The sequence below is a fragment of the Bubalus bubalis genome, chromosome 13, assembly GCF_019923935.1.
Source record: "Bubalus bubalis isolate 160015118507 breed Murrah chromosome 13, NDDB_SH_1, whole genome shotgun sequence".
Lineage (NCBI taxonomy): Eukaryota > Metazoa > Chordata > Mammalia > Artiodactyla > Bovidae > Bubalus > Bubalus bubalis.
Genome location: NC_059169.1, coordinates 3,519,319 through 3,540,592, shown reverse-complemented (window position 1 = coordinate 3,540,592; position 21,274 = coordinate 3,519,319). Strand labels below are relative to the sequence as shown.

At 40.9% G+C, this 21,274-nt stretch overlaps 1 protein-coding gene across 3 annotated transcripts; it reads left to right on the top strand.

Moving 5' to 3' along the window:
• Positions 1-3: 3 nt before the first annotated feature.
• On the top strand, positions 4-20,370 carry ABHD13 (abhydrolase domain containing 13). Of its 3 annotated transcripts, none has more exons than XM_006056231.4 (2): positions 4-135; positions 15,391-20,370. In XM_006056231.4, the coding sequence occupies exon 2, from the start codon at positions 15,411-15,413 to the stop codon at positions 16,422-16,424; it is 1,014 nt and encodes a 337-aa protein (XP_006056293.1). In that variant the 5' UTR covers positions 4-135; positions 15,391-15,410; the 3' UTR covers positions 16,425-20,370. The 3 variants fall into 3 exon arrangements, 2 of the variants coding, with proteins under 2 accessions (XP_006056293.1, XP_006056292.1); XR_006543969.2 differs by lacking the exons at positions 4-135; positions 15,391-20,370 and adding exons at positions 1,991-2,597; positions 5,149-9,402; XM_006056230.4 differs by lacking the exon at positions 4-135 and adding an exon at positions 2,316-2,597.
• The last annotated feature ends 904 nt before the right edge of the window (positions 20,371-21,274 follow it).

The window sequence follows — 21,274 nt, the reverse complement described above, 5'->3', positions numbered from 1 at the left end:
CCGCCCGCCTGGCTGTGCTGCGGAGGACCGGAGGCAGCGGGGGTTACAGTGTGGTTACAAACACATATCCGGTTGGCCTCAGCAGCAGATCCTATTTGCAAACGGTTGACCCGCGAGAGTGGATTTCGTCGCGAAGTAAGACCGCAAAACACTTTGTCCACTGGCTCGTTATTGGCACTTTGAGCCTGTGCCTCTCTTGAGGCTGCTCTTGGCAGGTGACAACCTCTCGAGTTCTGCTCCCTATGTGTAAAGAGTGGTACCAACGTTCATTTCCGTGGTTGAGAAACCGCCCAGGGGGGAAGAGGGTGTCTTCCTTCCCCAAACGTCTGCTGTTTCATTTAGGTGAAAAAATATGCTTTTGCAAAATTGTCTAAGCCTGTGCTTTCCTATGTGTTTTTCATGATGATGCAACTGTGATGCGTTCTCGTCTAATTCATAAGAATAAAAAATATCATTCATAATATAAACAGTTGCATACTCGGAAATCAACTGTGGAGTTCTAGTTTATATTCAAGGATTCAAAATAAAATCATGCCACAAATCTTTATTGAGCAGCTACTATGATATTGTAATTGTACTACATATGCAAAATTGAGAAATGAAAACAAACCGAATCCTTATGTTCTAGGAGCTGTAGATTTCTACCAGTATGCTCTTATGGTTTGTCCTCTTCCACCATGGAGAACTGAGAATTTATTCATAAAGTGTAGGAGGAAACAACTTTTAGAATTAGACATTTCATTTTAGCATAAAATACTATTGCTTTAAAATGAAATTTTGCTGCAACAGGCTTGAAGAATACATCTTGAAGCCGTTAAGTGCCCTTGCTATGCTATGCTATGCTAAGTCACTTCAGTCGTGTCCGACTCTGTGTGACCCCAGACGGCAGCCCACCAGGTTCCCCGTCCCTGGGATTCTCCAGGCAAGAACACTGGAGTGGGTTGCCATTTCTTTCTCCAATGCATGATTGTCTAATGTACAAAAGCCTCTTTTTACAAACTAACACACATTTAATTCACAGTACTAATATGTAGTAAAGCTAGACTGAGGTCTAGCTCCTTCTAGCCCAACAGTTAATTTCTTTATATGTCTAATTCACCTATATTGACTGAATATTTCTCTGAAATCACTTGACTTGTAAAGTCACATGGTACTGTTTTGTGGGTAATTCTCCCACCTACTAGTCAACCTATCCATGTACTTGGGAGGAGTATCCAACAGTGTTAAGTTAAAGGATCCCCTACATGCCCATCTTCTGCAAAGGCATTCGTATACATTTTCGTACCCTGTTCAGCATCTATTGAGTTGCTATAATGTTGGGGACTGTGCTCTGTACTAGTGATGTAACAGGGGACCCATGAATCACGAAACCAAACTCTTAAGTTGATTCAAATCCCACTCTACAATTTACCATGTTACTGTAGCTTTTCTAATGCTTGGTTTAAAGAGAATCAACAGTTTTTCATTAAGTATCTACTAGAGTTGCTTTGATTATTAGTTTATGTTCGTAAGCGGTCGTCTGTCTTGGTGGGTGGTGCTTATCAGGTAATAACAGGAATTATTATCAAGAGCCTCTGTGAACTGGAGCTCTCAATCTGGTAGCGATTTCACGTTTTAAGAAAACATTATGAAATATCCTCTGTAGATATAAAACAGAGTCCAGAGAATAGGGACTGACAGGAGACAAACACCTATAAACAAACAATTCGGTACAACTTGGTGCGCATGGGGTTGACCGTGAAAGTCACGACGTTCCAGCTTCAGGCTCCCATTTGTGTGGTCACTTCAAAGGCCTTCTTAGGGGGCCCTAGAGATGTTGCCACGGTCTTGGGTTTTTGTTAAAAGTTGCAAAAGGTAGTTTTGAATTTTTCTTTCTTTCTTTCTTTTTTTTTTTTTTTAATAAAAGGGCCGTCTAAGTGGTACAGGTCTCGGGCCTAATAAAACACGCGTCCGCTCGTGACGGTGCACCCTGACGAAGGTAGGAGCGGGCTGGGCTGGAAGAAGACAAGAAGTTAAGTGCCCTTATGGGAGCCCTTATGGAAGTGCCGGAACTCACTGCCATACCTCTAACAACCTTGTGGGGCAGACACTCTCTTTGGGAAGAAAAGCGTCCCGCAGCAGATCCTGAGGCGTCAGAGGCAGGGCGGGAGGCCTACTGGTGCTCGGAGGATGCCTGACACCCACGGCGGGGGTACCCAGCCCACCGCGATCGCACGCGGTATCCGGCCTCGCGGTATCTTGTCCGTCCCGGGCCTCCGTCGCCGGGGACTCTCCCCCACCCCCTCCCCCGCCCCTACCGGGCCGCCGTCTCTGCGCATGCCCAGGAGGGCGGGGGCCGCCTTCCCCGCTCCCGGGAGGAAGGGCCAGAGCAGGTGATGTGGGAGCCGGCGGGGGCATTTGCCGGCGACACCGAGCGTGAGCCGGAAGTGGGGGAGCCGAGCGCGGCGCCGCTGGAGCTCGGGGCCGGACCGTGGCGACGGCGGCGGCGGTCCGGCGGCGGGAGGCGGAGGAGGACGATGAGGAGCGACGGAAGCGGCGCCGGCGGACGCTGCTGCGCGGCGCCGGCTCCCGAGTGCGCGGCCTGCCCGCGGGTCTGAGTGAGTGCGGGGCGGCCGGCGGGGGGCCTCCGGGGAGCTGCTCGCCGCGGGGCCGTGCGGGGGTGCCTTCGCCGGCTGAGGGGGCCGGAGAAGCCCTGACAGACACCGCTGTGGGCGCCCGGGGCGCGCCTGTACTCCGCGGGCCGGGAGGGGGCCCGGGGCGCGTCCGAGAGCCGCTGTCCGCGGCGTCTGCAGGGACGCGCGTGAACCCCAGCAGCCCCCGGCCCGGCCCGGCCCTCCCACCCTCGGGACGGGTGCGGCCGGAGCCCCGCTCCCAGGGCTCAGGGGGCTGGGGGCGGCCTGGGCCGCTCACGTCAGGGACAGGCCGTGAGAGCCGCGGCTGTCGGGGCAGGAACTTCGGGGCGCTGACGGAGCCGCCCCGGAGCACCCCCGCGGAGTTGAGAGTCAGTCTGGCTGCAGACGCCCGTGTCAGCAACGTGTGTGGATATTTTTCTACAAAATGCATCACGAGACTTGACTGCCGAAGGCGTCACAACCGCACCCCCCCCCCCCAACAAGTTTTATTATTCAACGGCCCTTTGAGTTACCTTTATCCCGTAGTACGGACTCAGTGGAAAGACAAAAGGAGATGCGGGCTCTTAAGTGTCAAGCTCGCTTTTCGTGGCATCTTATTCCTGGTATCATTCGGTGGGGTGGTTAATTCTTCTTCGTGGGCAGGCTTAGATTGCTCGCATGTCTTTTTTGCTAAAAGGTTAAGTTTTGTTCTAAGTAAGAAGTAAATAAGTCACGGTTGACCGTCTAGTGTTCTTGTTCTAATAACTGTCCTGCTGAAGACCTAGACCGCTCAACCCAGTCATTGTTAATACTTACTGGGTGCCCAGCTTTGCTCAATCTCCTGAAAGTCTTTAGGCGGATTTCCATAAGGTGATGTCACTGTCGTCAAGGAATCCGCAGCCCTTGTAAAGCAGGTGAGTTAGGCTACACTAGTGAGTGCCACCGCGTGAGTTTGTGCCAACTGCAGGATGTGGCGTGGTTGGCAGTAGGGAGCAGAGGTCCAGGGAAGGCTTTCTGAAGGAACTGCCACCCGCGCTGAGTTTTAACAGAAAAGAAGGCGTCGCCCTCGTTACTTCCTGCGGGCCACGGCTCGGGTGTTCTCCAGCGAGTCCTGCCATTGTTTAAAATCCAAGTCGAGCTGACCTGCTAGCTGTACTTTAACCCAGTCTGCTCTCGTAGGTAAACAGAATGCTTTAAATTCTGTCTCCTGCAAGGAGCTGTGTTTATCAACCCACTGTATTACATTTGGTCTCAGCCGAGTTGTAATTAGGTGTTTGATCTCCTTTTTACCTATGAGGAGACATATATTTAGACAGGGTAAGTGGGTTGGCAAAAGCCATCTAGCTATTAACATACCGAGCTTGGAAACAGGCTCCTTCCCATCGCACAGACACTGCCTGCCGCTGATAGTTTCCTTTGGAATGAGGAATTTCCTTTGGAATGAGGACAGGAAGCCAGATTGTGAATATCTGAACATACGCAACTTGGCGTATGTTCAGACACACCTCAGGCCTGGATGAGAGCATTTGCTCACCACGCTGTCCTGGGTTAACAGTTTGACTTCAGTAGTGGGTAGGGAAACCATCCACCCTCACGTTTTGCCATGATCTTTCCTCTCTCGTCTCTTGGAATCTATTTCTATTTCTCTGTTTTTTTCTTTAATTTAGAACTCAGTTGTTACAGATTCTAAAATCTTTCTAATTCTTGTTTAGTCGCCTCCACAACATTTGAGGTCCTTGTATACTCTTTTTACAACAGACCTTTAAAAAAGGATTCCAGTTTTTTCTAATTAAGATTTTTCTTTCCGTGAAGTGATAGGCTGCATAATAAATGACTACATTTTATGTTCCTGTTTCTTGTAAGTCTTAACTCCTACAGCAGTGCATTGTACTGGAATTGCAAAGCGGTAGCATTTTCAGGACATGAACTGTGTGTATTTATGAGTTAGCCTGGGAATCTTGCCTCTCCTGTAACATTGATTTTATAAGAAAATGAATTCTAAGTTTGATCCATTTGGTTAATAGTATTTAGAACACTATCCCTTCACAAGTTGGAAACTTCCTGAATTACATTATCATTTTTTATTTTGACATCACTGTTTACATTTTTAGCCTTGTAGATCTTTTTTCTTTTTTTAAATTTTCTTTCTTTGATATTTATACTCTTAGAACAAATTGTGATTGACTTCCATAGTGACAAGAATCTGTCGTTTTTGTTCTCTCAGAGTTGACTCTTATGTGCCAAGTCTTCTGTGTTTCAAGTGAAAGGGAAACCCAGAAATGCTACCGAGTTGCTGTCTGGTATAGTGTTCCAGATGTCTGCTCAAGCTGATTGAAATCCCAGTTCAAAATGCTCTCTGAACTCTTCAGTTGCTATCCAGCATATCCATAGGCAGTTATTGTTCATTTGTCCCATAGGACTATTAATACTCGCTTTTTCATTATTGATGACATGTGGGTAACCATTAGGGAAATAGATAATTCATTCTGTGGTGTCTCCAGCACGCTGATAGCGGCTATTTGTGTTTCCATTTCAGCTGTGCAGCTGGCATGGTTTCCTAACTCCCCAGTGCTTTGCAGAAAAGGAGATACACTAAGGCGGGAAGGCTGAATCTGCTTTTCTGTTACTTGAAATGTGACTGGAAGCTGTGAATTCCCCCAGAGGATACCATTCTCCCCTTGTGATGTAGGGGTCAGGAGTGACATGTGAATTTTCTTCCCACTTTTTAAGTGTTCCCTTGAACCTATGCATGGTTTTGTCACTTGTTGGTATGGTTTTTTTTAATGTATGAGCAGTTTTTTGTTTTTTTTTTTTTAAGCAGGATGTTCCTAAAATCATCAGTTGAGATAGATATAAAGACCTTTAAAATAATAGTACATTTACGACTTTTTAAAATGGTGTTTTGTTTAAAATTGTATTTATTATTGATTACTCTTCAATCAGTTTGTTTTTGAGGAATTCCTATTTAATTCATGTACAGGTAAAACGTCTTTTATAGTTTTCAAAGACCTTTTCCTGTTGGCAGAATCAGTAAATGAACATATACCGTGCAATTCGATATAAACTTTTGCAGTTTAAAAATAATGACGATAATTAGCATTTACTTTCTTTTTGTGAGTCAGTTCCAACCTTCATTAAAATAAAATTTTATCTGTGATTGAAAGAATAACATACTTGTCCAGTTTACTCTGCTGGGAAAGATTGAAGGCAAAAAGAGAAGAGGCGGCAGAGAATGAGATGGTTTGACAGCATCACCAGCTCAATGGACATTAATTTGAACAAACTTCGGGAGATGGTGAAGGACAGGGAAGCCTGGCATGCAGCAGTCCATGGGGTCGCAAAGAGTTGGACACGATTGAGCGACTGAACAAAAACAAATCATTGGGACAATCATAATTAAATGTATTCATTCCCATAGTTTGAGTTTTAGTTCTTAATGCAAGTTGTTAATCTTTATTTTAAATTTTTAGATAAAATACTGCAGCAAAAAGGATACGAAGAGACTGCCAGCTTCACAGGGAAAGCAGTAGTATTCTTTGGTGAGGAGGAGGTTGAGGGTCATTGTTACTGTACACTTGGAATTAATCTGGAAGGTGACATTTGCATCACTGACATTGCTTTTTATTAGAGAGAATAACCTGAGTTCCCTGTGCAAAGCAAAGGAAAAAACCCGTCGAGTTCATGGAAACTCATGATGGTCTTTGAATACCAGCTTTTCTTCTTCCCCTCCCATTAATTACAAACTCCTAAAACATAACAATGTCGTTTATTCTGTGAAGATTGTTTAGCCAAAGTTATTTTCTACAGCTTTGACTGTGCGTTGTTTAGAAATATTACTTTGATAGTGGTGGTCTGGGAAAGAGACTGAACATGTTTGATGAGTAAAATATTTTACAGACCTCAGTTGAAATATAAAATCACCACGTCTCCACACATCTGTGATTTCTGGAGTCCTGTATCGCTCAGTAACTTTTCAGGTACTCTTAAATTAAAAGTCCCATACCAGGGCCTCCAAATTTCCACTGTACCAGTTAGTGAAAACAGTATTATTTATAATTCAATACCTACTTTCCAATTCCAGCCTTTAGCTTTTCTCTATCATCTGTAAAGTAGAATTTGTGAGACCTTAGGTATTATTCAGGTAACTGCTTCCTTTTACAAATGTAGAAACTCAGAAAGTGACGTACAAGGATGCTCATTCAGAGTGGTTCCCCACATTTAGACGTGGGCGTGACTAGTCACCCGAGGTGTGCAAAGCAGCAGTGACTGGGGCAGAGCCGCACTCAGGGCGATAGATGGCCCAGGCTGAAAGGTCAGCTCCCCATGTTTGTCATCTGTCTTATGGCCATAGTCCTTGGGACCCAAAGAAATTGTGTGTCTTTACCGAAGATATTTCTCTTCTAGGACCTATAAAGCTTTAGAAACCAGTAAATATTATAATGCACAAAAGATTTAAATTAATGTAGTACCTCATTCTTAATTTAAAGGTGTTAAGTCTTTGCAGAAAAAGGCAATAAAATTATGTAGTTAGGCAGTGTAGAACAGTGGTGCTCAAACTTTTTTTGTTTCAGAGCACCTTCACATTTTAAAAAATTATTGAGGTCTCTAAAGAGTTTTCATATATGTAGACTATGTAGAAAGATATTTATTATTTTAGAAATTAAGAGTGGGAGCTTATAAAATGCATAATTTTATCACTTAAAAATAACAGTAAGAAAAATCCATCATGTTTTAGCATAATAACATTTTTATGCAAAAGAGCCATCTTTGCCAAAAAATTAGCAAGGAACTTAGCGCTGTTTTACATTTTTGTAAATATCTTTAATGTCTGTTTAATAGAAGACAGGCATATTATCATGTTTCTGCATTCATTGTTATATGGTAGGTTGTTTTCCGTGAAGTTTAAAAAGAAAGTCAGGCTCACACAGATTTATAGTTGTAAAGGGGTTATTTTAATAGTCTTTTCAGATAATTGTGGATATACTCAACAGATGGTAGTTTCTTAAAGATCAGTTACATTGTGGAATCTGAAATCCATATCAAAGAACTTTTGTCTCCGTTATGGTAAAATCCATTGGTTTATCTTTCAATGAATTTTTTTTTATCTGTGCTTGATTTTGGTGACACCAGTCATTGGTCATTGAAAATACTAGTTTACTGTGCTGGGCAGATTCTTCCAAATATTCGCCCATTTAATGTGTTGTCACAAATCGCACTTGTTTGTGTCATTACCATCACAGTGCCCTCAGAAGAGCCTCTTAAGTCGAGGAAGCTATTAGCACCTTCACTCATCTTTCAGAAAAATGTCTGCCAAACACAGAAGTCTGAACAACCACAGTTTATCAGTTGTCTTTTTAGGTAAAAATGGTGTCACTTAAATAAAGCAGCTAGTTCCTCTCACACCTCAGATGTATTTTCAGTACAGTCCATAGGAACTGTACTGAAAAGCTTCAGACGGGACTGAGTGCAGCCACGCTCAGCAGTAGTGCCTCACGCGCCCCCCCTTGCTTGGTCACTCGTCGTCACAAAATGTTGCAAAGTGGCCTCACTGATAAGAGATATGATAAAGAGGACAGCGGCGCCTACGTTCGGTGCCTGTCTTGAACCTTGCTAAGGCACCGGCGCTTCACCCATCTTTGGTTCTGTACCACTAGTGCACACGTCGGACAGCGAAACGGCAGCAGCGTTCTAGTCTGCTTACGTTGATCCTGTTGATCTGAAACACCCTTTGAACGGACCTTGGGGACCCCAGGAGTCTGCAGCCACACTTTGAGAACCACGGGCATAGAGAGGTCTCAGGTTTCATCGGGACCTTATAGTTCACCCAGTTCAACTGCTCTACTTCACACTGCCCTCGCCAAGTATTTAGATTTTGTTTGAATGCTTCCAGTTCCTGTGAATAACTGTGCTAAATGAATAAAAATAAGAGACATAGACAGCTGCTTGATGGAAAGTAAGATTCTTAACCCTGGAATTGTGCTTTGTCCTGTTATTTTAAAAAAGTGCGTACTTATAAATTTTGAATCGCTTGTAGTGTCTGTGATTGAGATAGCAGATGGGTGCAGGTGTTGATGGCATTGCCTTTCATCTTTAAATCGGATGATAGCCTACATTGGAATCGGACAAGGCTTGGAAAGCAGCCGTGGGGCTGTTCTGTGGTCTAGGCTGGGCTTGAGAATGCCCTTGAGAACTCATATAATATCATTGAGGGTGGGCACACACTTGCTATTGATCTCATTTTTAAGCCTCAGCTTATAGAACAGTTATTTAAATATTTCCCCTTAGGAATGGAACCATTTCCCGTCTTCTGAGTCCACGTGTGAGAGCACGTGATAGAGGTCAAGTGAGCATGTCCGTCATCGCTCCCTCAGTTGACTGGACCCTCAGCTAACCCTGTACCCAGCATGGTGGTTCTGACAGCTCCAAGCTATCCATTCTTTGTATCTTTAGCCTTAAATCGCTTATTGTACTGATATTTAAAGATAGGAAGCATACGGAGTGGTCACGGTGAACCAAACTACTTAATGTTGACCATAAAATTCTCACAGTGATCATCAGCAGATCCATATGTTTCATTCCTATGATCCAAGTGCTAATAGAGTATAAAAAGATACTACTAATTGTTTCAAAACTGTTCTTTTTAAGAAGAAAACAATCATGATTAGATTTACTTTGGCTATGAATAATAAAAAATTAATCATGTTTTTAATAGGTTATTTTTTGAGAAATGTTCACTAATATCAGTGTGATACTTCTAACCACTTTATCTAAATAAAAAGCACAAAAATTACTTTTCCAAGATTGATATTTTTTATTTAGCTATAAAACATGCTATAATAATGTGCTAATTTTTGATACTGTAATGTAGATTTAGTCTGCATGTTATTTTATATTAAGCCCTAGAATCAGCTGGTTTTCAAAAAAATAACATTCATTCACATATCATGCTTTTTTGTTCATAATTTACATAAACCATGGAAAACATTAGCTAAGGAGGATTTGTTTAGTTTGAGATAAGTTTGCGTTGCTTATGAAGCATCAGGTACTCAACAAACAGATAAATTGAGATTATGGATGAAGTAGACATGAAGAATTCATAAACAGGTATGATGGAGGCATGAGAAAGAATGAAATCCCCGAGGGAAAGAAGGGTCAGTATACAGGTCCTTGGAAAACACCCCTGTTCAGGGATGGGTCAGAGGGGAGACACATGAGAATTTTATTCTACTAGAAGCCAAAGAAGATTCAAGATTTAGTGCCACTTAGCGGTACACTCGGAGAGGGCAATGGCACCCCACTCCAGTACACTTGCCTGGGAAATCCCATGGATGGAGGGACCTGGTAGGCCACAGTCCATAGGGTTGTCCAGAGTCGGACACAACTGAGCGACTTCACTTTCACTTTTCACTTTCATGCATTGGAGAAGGAAATGGCAACCCACTCCAGTGTTCTTGCCTGGAGAATCCCAGGGATGGGGTAGCCTGGTGGGCTGCCGTCTCTGGGGTCACACAGAGTCGGACACGACTGATGTGACTTAGCAGCAGCAGTAGCAGCAGTACACTGTTGCAGTGTGGACGAGAAAATCCATTGGATTCATTAGCAAGTGGGGTTTGCTTTTTATGAGAGAGCCTCATGATAGCTCATGCTTTTCATTGAATTCTCTTAGTGGTTAAGCAGGTGCTGGAATGGTTAAAGACACAGACAGATGGACTTGAGAGTCAGTTAATGTGTGATAACTTGGCAAAGGCATGATTGAGAAATGGGAATAAGTTATATATTTATTTAAGATGTGGGACTTTCCTTGTAGCTCATTCGATAAAAAATCTGCCTGCCATGCAGGAGACCCGGGTTTGATCCCTGGGTCGGGAAGATTCCCTGGAGAAGGAAATGGCAACCCACTCCAGTATTCTTGCCTGGAAAATCCCATGGACAGGGGAGCCTGGAGGGCTGGCTACAGTCCACGGGGTCGCAAGAGTTGGGCACGACTTAGCAACTCAACAACCACCACCACCAGGCGTAAGGTTAAAAACATGGTAATAATGTAAAAGAAGCGTGGAAGATGAGGGATACTGGGCACCAGGCTTCTGTGCTCAACAGGTCTAACATCCTGTCCCTCTAAACAACTTTTCTAATCAGCGTAAACTTTGGTTTCACTTCAGGTATGTTAAACTCACCGTTTATCTTGATTGCTTATGGTTCTAAGATGTTATCAGCAAATGCATTGCAGCATGCAAAAGAGCCTGGCAAAAACCCATCTCTTCTGGCAATACCTTTCATAAATGTTTGCCTCCTAAGATGTACTTTCTAAGGGGTAACTAATTGCCTTGCTTATTCTGCATGACCAGCAGCAGTGGTCTTGGGTTCAGCTGGACATTCTCAAAAGACGCAGTAGACCATAACCTGACGCCAGCCTCCCACTGCCTTGTTGAGAGATGCGGATAGAAGACCCGACTTGGCAGAGTCGTGTGCGTCATTCCAAGTGACGACTCAGGCCTGCGGGAAGAGGATGCAGGGCTGAGAGCAGGCGGTGCTGTGACCCAACTGCTTCATGCCCCACAGGAAATGGGGTCTTTTGTTGTGAGACAGAGGCATAGTGTCCAGGACTCAGCAGAGAACATGCCAGGCACACACCTTACCCCGCTCAGCCCAGACTCAGCTCTGCAGTGGTGTCAGGCCCACCACACAGAGAGTTCCTCAGAAACATTTCTGATCGCCTACCTGTAGGAGGTTCCCACGGAAACAGTGCTTGAGGGTTAACCAGACGTCATTACTTTTTCATGGGGGAGAAGAGGTTTTGTTAACCCTTTATTCACACTAATTTTTTTGGCAAAACAGATGGGAAACTTACTGCTAGCTTTAGGATCTGTTGACTGTTTTCAAGGAAGTGTTGCATTTTTTACTGACCATCATAGCATCTGGGTTTATGCGAAGTTATTTTTACATCTCAACAGATGGCTCAAGTTATGCCTTGAATAATTGTACTTCGTTGATAGTTTCATCAAATTTGTTAAACTGAAGTCCTTCCTGGATTGTTTGCTAGATGCAGTCCCTTTAAGAGCATGGAGGTATGGTACAGAATCGGGAGCGGAAGTCACTGGCAAATTGGGTTAGGAAACATAAGGCAGTCTGTGAGCAGAGGTCTCTTTCTAAACCACCGGTATGCTGCAGTGTATTAAAGAGAAGACACGCACACTCTCTAGAACATTTTTTATTAACCAGTCCTTAAAATTGACTTCCATTTGCTATTCCTCAAAGTGAATTGACTTTTATTGACTTGCACAGTGTAACAATCCATTGCAAGATTGCATTTGTGTATCACAAAGTCATTTAATGTAGGTGACTTTTCAGGAAAGCTTTGTGGAAAACTGCAAGGTTAATCCTATTATTCCTAAGCAATAATGGACTCAAATATGCCACTTTCCTGATGTCCACTCTTAAATATACATGTCCAGTGTTCAGAATGCAGTTACGTGAGCATTTTAAAAATTCTCATTCTACCGAAAAGAAAATTCAAACTGAAAATAAGTGATACACCCAAGATTACTTAACAAACATATGGTAGAACGGACTTTAAGGTGATGGAATTTTACTGTGTTTTTTTCCTATGTCACAAAACAAATGATATTTGAGTTACACATCTCTCTGATACTTCTCTCATAAATGATTGACTTGACTGTGAAAAAAAAAGTACCTTTTTTCACTGAAGAAATATCTTAAATGATACATTTTTCCCAAATGGTACAGTGCTCTAGTGTATTTGTATGTTATATCCCAGGCCTTATTAATCCTAATCGTTATACAAACATTGTTTTGTTTTGATGTATCAAATAAATGCCAGTCTATTTCCAAATTTTCCTATACAACTCCTAGGTATAAATGAAAGTCATTCTCTTAGACTTACAGAAATAAGGATTAAATTAAGTAAATGTTAGCATTCGATGAAAAAGGAAAGTGGTCAGATGTGGCTCTGAGACCTGGCCCTACAGTGACGGTCATAGAGCAGCCCTGTGTAGTGGCTGTTGGTGGATAGTCGTCCCGGACCGTGAACCGCGTTGGCTGTCCACCTGGACCCCAGGGCTGGGATTCAGGGCTCTGTGCCTCGGCTTGTTCAGCTGCTGTAGTGCAGCCTCTTTCTCTCAGCCTGGTTCTTCCCAGGTCTGACCCCTAATGCTCAGGTCCTGCTGCCCTGTCTTCTAAGCTTGGATTTTTGTCTTCACCTCCCATACCTGCTGTTCTGTTACCGTCGAGCTTGTTGTAATAAAACTTGCCACAGCTGGGTGGCAGCATTGATCTCAGAGCAGCTTCAGAGAAACGCTAGGCTGTCGGCTTGTGTTCAACGAGAGTCATTTGAAAACTCAAAGTTGAAAATCCATGTTTAGTGAAATAGTTAACAGTTTTTGGTGAGATGATGGTGAAAAATTAAATCTGTTAAATCATCTAACTCATCTTTATAGCCAGCATAATTTAACTTGCTCTTCAGTATTTAATTTGATGAACTAAAATGCTACATTTAAAAGTTTATGGCATACAGTAAAACTTTAAAGAAAAGTCATTAACAGTTATTTATTAAATTTAAGACTAACTTTATGGGTAGTTTTGTTAGTGAGTAAAAGAGAATTTTTTTTAACGGTAAATACTTAAGTAGATGACTACAAAACATTGAGCATCTCAGCTTTTTTGCCTTTTAAGACGGTATGTGTAAATTTTATTTGATTATAAAAGCATTGACTTCTGAAAGCTTTTCTTCTGTATTTTCTTTACATCAGTTATATTTTTCAGCAAAGTTTTAAAAGATTTTTTCTCCAGTGAGTAATTTTCTTCACTTACCTTTGGTTCTCAGATAGGAATTTTCTGTGTCTTTGTTTCACACCTGTCCCCCAAGTGTCTACAGCCGTATCAGTATGCCGCAGCAGTCTTTGCTGACTCCCTGGTGTGAAGTTGCAGTCAGGGCTGTGTAAAGATTGAACATGTTGCACAGTGCTAGCAGTCTGAAGTTTCTTTTAAATCAGTTGTGAAACACAAATTATTAGACCGTTTCTTAAAAATAATAGAGTCGGACACGACTAAGCGACTTCACTTTCACTTTTCACTTTCACACATTGGAGAAGGAAATGGCAACCTGCTCCAGTGTTCTTGCCTAGAGAATCCCAGGGACAGGGGAGCCTGGTGGGCTGCCGTCTCTGGGGTCGCACAGAGACGGACACGACTGAAGCGACTTAGCAGCAGCAGCCGCAGAAATGGCTTCCCAGATGGCGCTAGTGGTAAAGAATCTGCCTGCCGATGCAGGAGATGCAAGGGACGAGGGTTCTATCCTTGGGTTGAGAAGATCCCCTTGAGAAGGAAATGGCAACACACTCCAAGATTCCTGCCTGGAAAATTCCATAGACAGAAGAGCCTGGTGGGCTACGGTCCATGGGGCCTCAAAAAGTCAGACACAACTGAGTGATTGAGCACCGTTTTAAATTGTTTTTTTAATTTAGCTATGCGAGAACCTCCAAATGGGGAAGGGATACTTTATTTTTTTATCCTAGTTTAATTATAATTTTTTTTCTATAATGTGGAAAATTGACAATAAAGTATATTGGATTGATCTTGACAGGTTAGACTCTGTTAACTCCCTCTTTAATAAAATTTGCCCTCAACCTACTTAGCCTAATAATTGTGTAGGATACAAAATCAATATACAAAAATATGTTGTGTTTCTATAAGCTAATAATGACCTATTAGAGAAATTACGACAATCTCGTATACGGTTTCATTGAGAAGAATAAATAGGTAGGCAGAACACTCTTTGACTTAAATTGCAACAATGTTTTTTGGATCTGTCTTCTCCAGTCATGGAAACAAAAGCAAAAAATAAACAAATGGGACCTAATTAAACTTAAAAGCTTTTGCACAGTGAAGGAAACCACAGACAAAATGAAAAGACAACCTATGGACTGGGAAACAATATTCGCAAATCATGAGACCAACAAGGGCTTATTTTCCAGAATAGACAAACAGCTTATACAGCTCAATATCAAAAACACAGCAAAACACCACAACCCAATCAAAAAATGTGCAGAAGACCTAAATAGACATTCCTCGGAAGAAGATGTGCACAGGGCCAGTGGCACGTGAAGAGGTGCTCAGCGCCTCCAGTTGGAGAAATGCAGATCAGAGCTGCAGCGAGGCCCCACCGCAGGTGTTCTCATCTGCGCCTACATGTGCTGATGGCCTTTAACTAGACTTGCTGTGGTGATCATCGTACAGCATGTACAGTAGACCTGAAGCTAATGTAATGTTATGTGTCAGCTTCACCTCCATTTGGAAAACTGCCCTCACCCTCCTCAGCTGAGCAGTGGGTGCACCAGGAGCCTTGGCGCCAGGCTCTTCTGCCTGCAAAGCTGGGACGTGGCCAATCCACTTAGGCTCCTGAGCCTCTGTTCCCTCCTGGAAAAAATGGGGAACATGGCATCAGTTTATTTTTCTCTTAAATCAAGGAAAATACGTGAATGAAAGTATTTTTAATGCATTTTTTTTAAAAACCTGCATTTTTTTTCTTTTTAGAAAATGAATATATTTAATGCGTATTTGTTTTTCATCAGTACAGCAGTGGAGGGTGAAAACAGCTTGGGAACTGAAGGGACCAAGAGAATTAGGACAGTCGGTTTTGTGGATGGCCTGGTGTGGTTTCCAAGGATTCTCCTAGTGATGGGATTGGTTACATCATGGATCTAACTTTTAAGCTAATAGATACATGTCGCCTCACTGACTCTCTCTCTCTTTCTCTCTCTAGGACACTTGCAGAGAGCCACGATGGAAAAGTCCTGGATGCTGTGGAACTTTGTTGAAAGATGGCTGGTGGCTCTGGCTTCCTGGTCTTGGGCTCTCTGCCGCATTTCTCTTTTATCTTTAATAGTGACTTTTCATCTGTATGGAGGCATTGTCTTACTTCTGTTAATATTCATATCAATAGCAGGTATTCTGTATAAATTCCAGGATGTATTGCTTTACTTTCCAGAACAGCCATCTTCTTCGCGCCTTTATGTTCCCATGCCCACTGGTATTCCACATGAAAACATTTTCATCAGAACCAAAGATGGAGTGCGTCTGAATCTTATTTTGATAAGATACACTGGAGACAGCTCACCCTATTCCCCGACTATAATTTATTTTCACGGGAATGCAGGCAACATAGGCCACAGGTTGCCGAATGCCTTGCTTATGTTGGTTAACCTCAAAGTTAATCTTCTGCTGGTCGACTATCGAGGCTATGGAAAAAGTGAAGGAGAAGCAAGTGAAGAAGGACTCTACCTTGATTCTGAGGCTGTGCTGGACTATGTGATGACCAGACCCGACCTTGACAAAACAAAAATTTTCCTTTTTGGCCGTTCCTTGGGAGGAGCGGTAGCTATTCATTTGGCTTCTGAGAATTCACATAGGATTTCAGCCATTATGGTTGAGAACACATTTTTAAGCATACCACACATGGCCAGCACTTTATTTTCATTCTTTCCAATGCGTTACCTTCCTTTATGGTGCTACAAAAATAAGTTCTTGTCCTACAGAAAAATCTCTCAGTGCAGAATGCCTTCTCTCTTCATCTCCGGACTCTCCGACCAGTTAATCCCACCAGTAATGATGAAGCAGCTCTATGAGCTCTCCCCGTCTCGGACTAAGAGATTAGCCATTTTTCCCGATGGAACTCATAATGATACGTGGCAGTGCCAGGGTTACTTCACGGCCCTCGAACAGTTCATCAAAGAAGTAATAAAGAGTCCTTCTCCTGAAGAGATGGCCAAAACTTCATCTAATGTAACAATTATATGATGTTTTCTTTTTCATTAATGCACTGTATTTTAATTTGTGCAGAATGATAAAAAAAAATACTCCTTTCTAGAAGTGTGTTATGTCTGTACTTGTCTGAAGAGTGACATTAAACTTTGAAAGGACTTCAGTGCTCCTTTAAAATGATCCAAATAGTTTTTTACATTTGAAAAACTATAATTATTGGGATTATTTCATACGTTGTCATCAGACTTTTCAGTGTGGTTGCATATCCATATCTTTAGTTTAATATGCTATTATAGCATATTCGAAAGTTCCTTGTTGCCCAAGATGTACGTGTAATCCGTGTGACACTTAGATTAATGACTAAGTGTGGAAGGAGACATGTAAACGAGAAACCTTTGGGTATTATTCCTTTAGTAAATATTGGGACAATCATGGTAAGCAAACTTAGTTCTGTAATTGCATTTTTCACCTTAAAAAGTAAAATGAAATGCATGGTGGTATTTTATTCCTTGACTTATGCAATGCACTGTTTTTAATGTAAATAGTACTGATCATATACCAGTGTATATGGTAACCTGGGTTATATCTATTTTTATGTAAACTCTATTTTGTTTTTAGCCAGAAATGAAATTGAGGCCTGTGTGCAGGTCGCCGTTGACTTTTGCTCTGCTGAATCCTGAGATCCAGCCTTTTCTTCAAAATAAATGGGACCCCCTTTTCCAGTGTAAATGTACCATGTTTTGTTAGGTACAGTCTGGATCATGGCATGTAAAAACAGAAATTGAGACTTTTACTGCAGCTTTGATGTGCATATTTGAACTTTTTAACATTTGTATCAATGATTTTGGTGGCAAAAAGAATTTTAGCTTCTGTCATTTTGTAAGTCTACAGCTGAACCACTAATAGCGGTCATAATGAAGATCAGAACCTATTTAAGAATCAATTAGGAAGTCTTATTACATTATTGTACATACTGTTTTACAAAAATTCCTACATTTGCTTTTTTAAATCCAAATATCTAGGTGGATCTATCCCACTGAAGCCAAGGTAACATTTATTGGACTTTCTGAAAATAGAAGTGACAAAAACAAAAGTAAATGAAAATTATCTTCTTCAGCTTAATGTTTCAGTTATGAAATAGAGGAGCTGCATCAAAGGACAGCTTTAGGAAGTCTTATTTATTCATTTTCTACCTGTGAGAATGTGTGAGTGAAAGAACTCTAGAGCTTTTTATCACAGAACCTATTACCACGTTTAACCATTAAATGGCTGTAAGTGAGAAGTAGTATTTAGATATATAGAAGAGTAAGAAAAATCTTACATAAAAAAAGAGCCCCTTAAACTTACAAGATTTACCTGAAAAAACATAAGCAGTCCTCAAAAATTAGAGGTAATCGAGATGTGTACATTATTACATCAGCTCTAACGTACACTGTTTTGAATATTTTAGCTGTATTTATTGGCTTTGTGCAAGTAGCTCGGGCAGAGAAAGAATGGATCAGTAATCTTGACCTCAGTCAAAAACTCTGTGAAGACAGGGCAGAGACACTTTTGCCAAATCACATTCTTGTCTCTCACTTTCTGTCAGTGTTTAAGAAAAAATAAAATACAGCAAGTGTGAGTTCTCAAGGATAAATGTTTTATATAAATTGTAAAAACATCATGCATTTAAAAACAAAATTGGAAACGCATATCATGGAAGGTGTATTTTGTATGCATAAATTCATGACAATTAAAGGCTGCTTTCATTCTGTCAATCATTGCTGTGTAGAATGACTATCCCAGATAGTAATACGTTAAAAAGGAAGAAGACCCGAAAATGTAGTGTATCTAGACATGAGCTTACCCAGACTTGTGTCACTTTTTAGCGTTTACAAAATACATTATGTTTTCTTGTGATCATTTAGTACACTGGAGCAATTTATCAACTTTAGTTATAAATATACTGATGAAGCATAAAAAGCTTTTTCTTCATCGGTGTTTTGTTTAATGCTGCTGTTTTTCTTAGTACTTCAGGTTTATTTTTTGTTTGTTTTTAGCAACCTCCCCACCCTTTTTTTTTCCACCAGGACTTCAGAAGTCGTGTGTATCCCATTCCTACCTTTGTTCTTCTCTTTGGGTTGAGGAGCCTTCCTTTCTGCAGCAAAGGGGAGAGGTTGTGTCTAGGGCTGTAGTATTTAAATCTCTTTCCTAACTTCTTTCTGTATTTGAGGCTATTTCCTTAAATGGGAAACAGGTAGAAGACAAACTCCTATTATCAGGAGTTCATGAAGCCCATGGCATCATTTTTTTTTTTTTATATCTAATTTTGTGGCCAAAGCAACTGGTCAAGAAAACATGAATTCATGAGTCACACCTTCATTTTGGACTCATCTCTTAGTGGGTATAGGCTTGTGTCCGTCTTATTAATTTCTGTTTCATTTATGCAAGAGCAGCTGTAGGCATTTCTGGAGGAGGTTTTAAATGTAATTTGGAAATCCTAGAGTGATTTTTAAAAATAGAATAAAATTCATTGAGATCAAAATCCATTATTCTAAAAGGGATTATTGGAAGTAAAATGGTGAAGAGTATCCTAAAGAAAGACACTGCAAAATACAGGAGGAAACCGTTCCTAACAGATACAAGAATACTAACAAGATAGAGACAACTGGAAAGGTGAATGAGACATGTGGTCCCTAAGGGTGGCTCTAGGATGTAATTAGCTGCTGAGGTTGGTGACAAGGAAGCAGAACATGGAACGCAGAGCATGGGAACCACGGCGTTTCTAACAGAGAAGGCGACTGGAGCACCTGTTAATTGTATCTACCCTACATCTTTGCAAATACTTTGACTGTAAAACGTATTTTCATTAAAATGGTATTCTGAATTTTGTTATGGGGCAGCTTAAATTTATTTTTTTCTTGAATGTAGACAGTTAATAATAACCCTTGTTCTACCTTTGTGTCACCAGATTAATTAATGACACTGTAATACTTGCTGAGGATTCATGCCACCTGATGCTTTCATACTCATTTCTTACGAGTAGTTTATACCATTTGGTTTGAGATGGGTCTGGGCTTGTTTGGTGGACTTAATGAAGGCCATATTCAATTTTATATAAACTATCATGCAAGCCCGGCCAAAGTGTAGTTTTTGATTGAGTCCCTTCCTTGAGGTTAGGAGTAAAGACGGTAAGTCTTAAAAAGGGATGTCACGGACATCCCTTTTTAAATTAGGTCGTGATTGAGAGAGAGCCGAAAACCCACTGACCTTTCCCCTCTCCGTTTTTCTTAATATGTTTGACTGCAGTTACGGAGAAACGTGAAAAGAGTACTTTTGGATTATCTGCTTAAATTTATGTATTTTCATATCACTCAGGTAAAGTTGTGAATGACAGAGCACAGACATCTATTTTTTAAATCAGAGTAGAAAATAAAAAGCACTTCTGTTAACTTATATTGCCATATATGCACATCCTTAGCTAATCAGAAATAGTGTGTTCATTTGTGTGGCAAAATAAATGCATTCATTCTTAACAGTAGTCAACACATTTTTGCCAGATGGCGCAAATATACCTCCATTTATATTTTGTTTCTCAAAAATGTAGTTTAACAACAGGACTGTGTATTAAGAGACACTTTTATGAAAAGTGTCATATATACATACGTAACAGGGATGAGTGTATGTTGAACAATTTCTGTCAGTACACCATATGCTGAAAATTCCAAGTTGTTTTCAACCCATTCAGATACATTCAGGATAAAATAAGTTAATCCAATTTCATAATGTAAATCATATTTTGTTATTTGCCATAGTTTATTTGAAGCCGTAATAAACTTTTATAACTCAGATTTGAATGTTATAGTGCATTATGTGGTAATCATGGCAAGCAAACATTGACATTTGTTTTTTTACAATAAATTTCTTTTAAAATATACTTTCTATTTTTCTGTACTGACATATGCAATAAATTGATACATTAAAAGTTTGATTAATGTCTTAAGATAGTTTGTTTTCAGTCTTTTCTATTAACCTAAATTATATGAAAGGACATTAAATCTTCCTCAGTGGTCAAATAAACTCATGCATTTGTACTGAAATTAATGAATTTTTATTGGTGTGAATAAAAAGTAGAAGTTAGATCTACTTTCTCTTCCCTTTCTCTTGCCTTCCCTATATATATATATAAAAAATATATATTAATGGGAATATAGTCCCATTAGTATATATATTAATGTATAATAATTATACATTATTATAATGTATAATGTAATATTATTATACATTATAATAATGTATTATTCTCCCACATACATTTCATTTAGGCTAATATTAAATATTTCCTGTATGTAAACTGCTGGTGGATGAGACCCAAAGCATTTGATTAGTTACATTAATATAGGAATGAATGGATTTTAACTTCTTAGCTAATGTTGCCTTGAGAGTTCATAAAGTGCCTTTTTGTGAAATTCTGCTTTTCTTCTCATTAGTATTGAGTTAATGATTCGGGGTTAATTATAAAGATGCCCCAGTAGTCACTCGACCTTTAGGGGTCCGTAGCTTGCTTTACGTAACCAGAAATCTGTTTGCTTAGATAGTGTCAGAACCAGCTAGATGTCGGGAAAGTGGCCCCCTGCAAGCAGAGGTGAAGATGTCACCTGGAAGAGACTGCTGTTGCATGGGTTGATCTGGGGCAAAGTAGGATCCCCAGTGTGCTTCCTGTGGGATCACCAACCTGGATTCCCGGGGGAGCAGTTTTCAGATCTCTAGTTCTTAACTTTCAAAGGGTAATTTTTTCCACATTCCTGTTTCACTCTCCAACTCTTGCTTTACACCCTAAAGATGATGAGTAGTTGGGTCTGGTTAGAGAATGTAACTCCTGTCTTATTAAGGGGAGTGAGTGATAG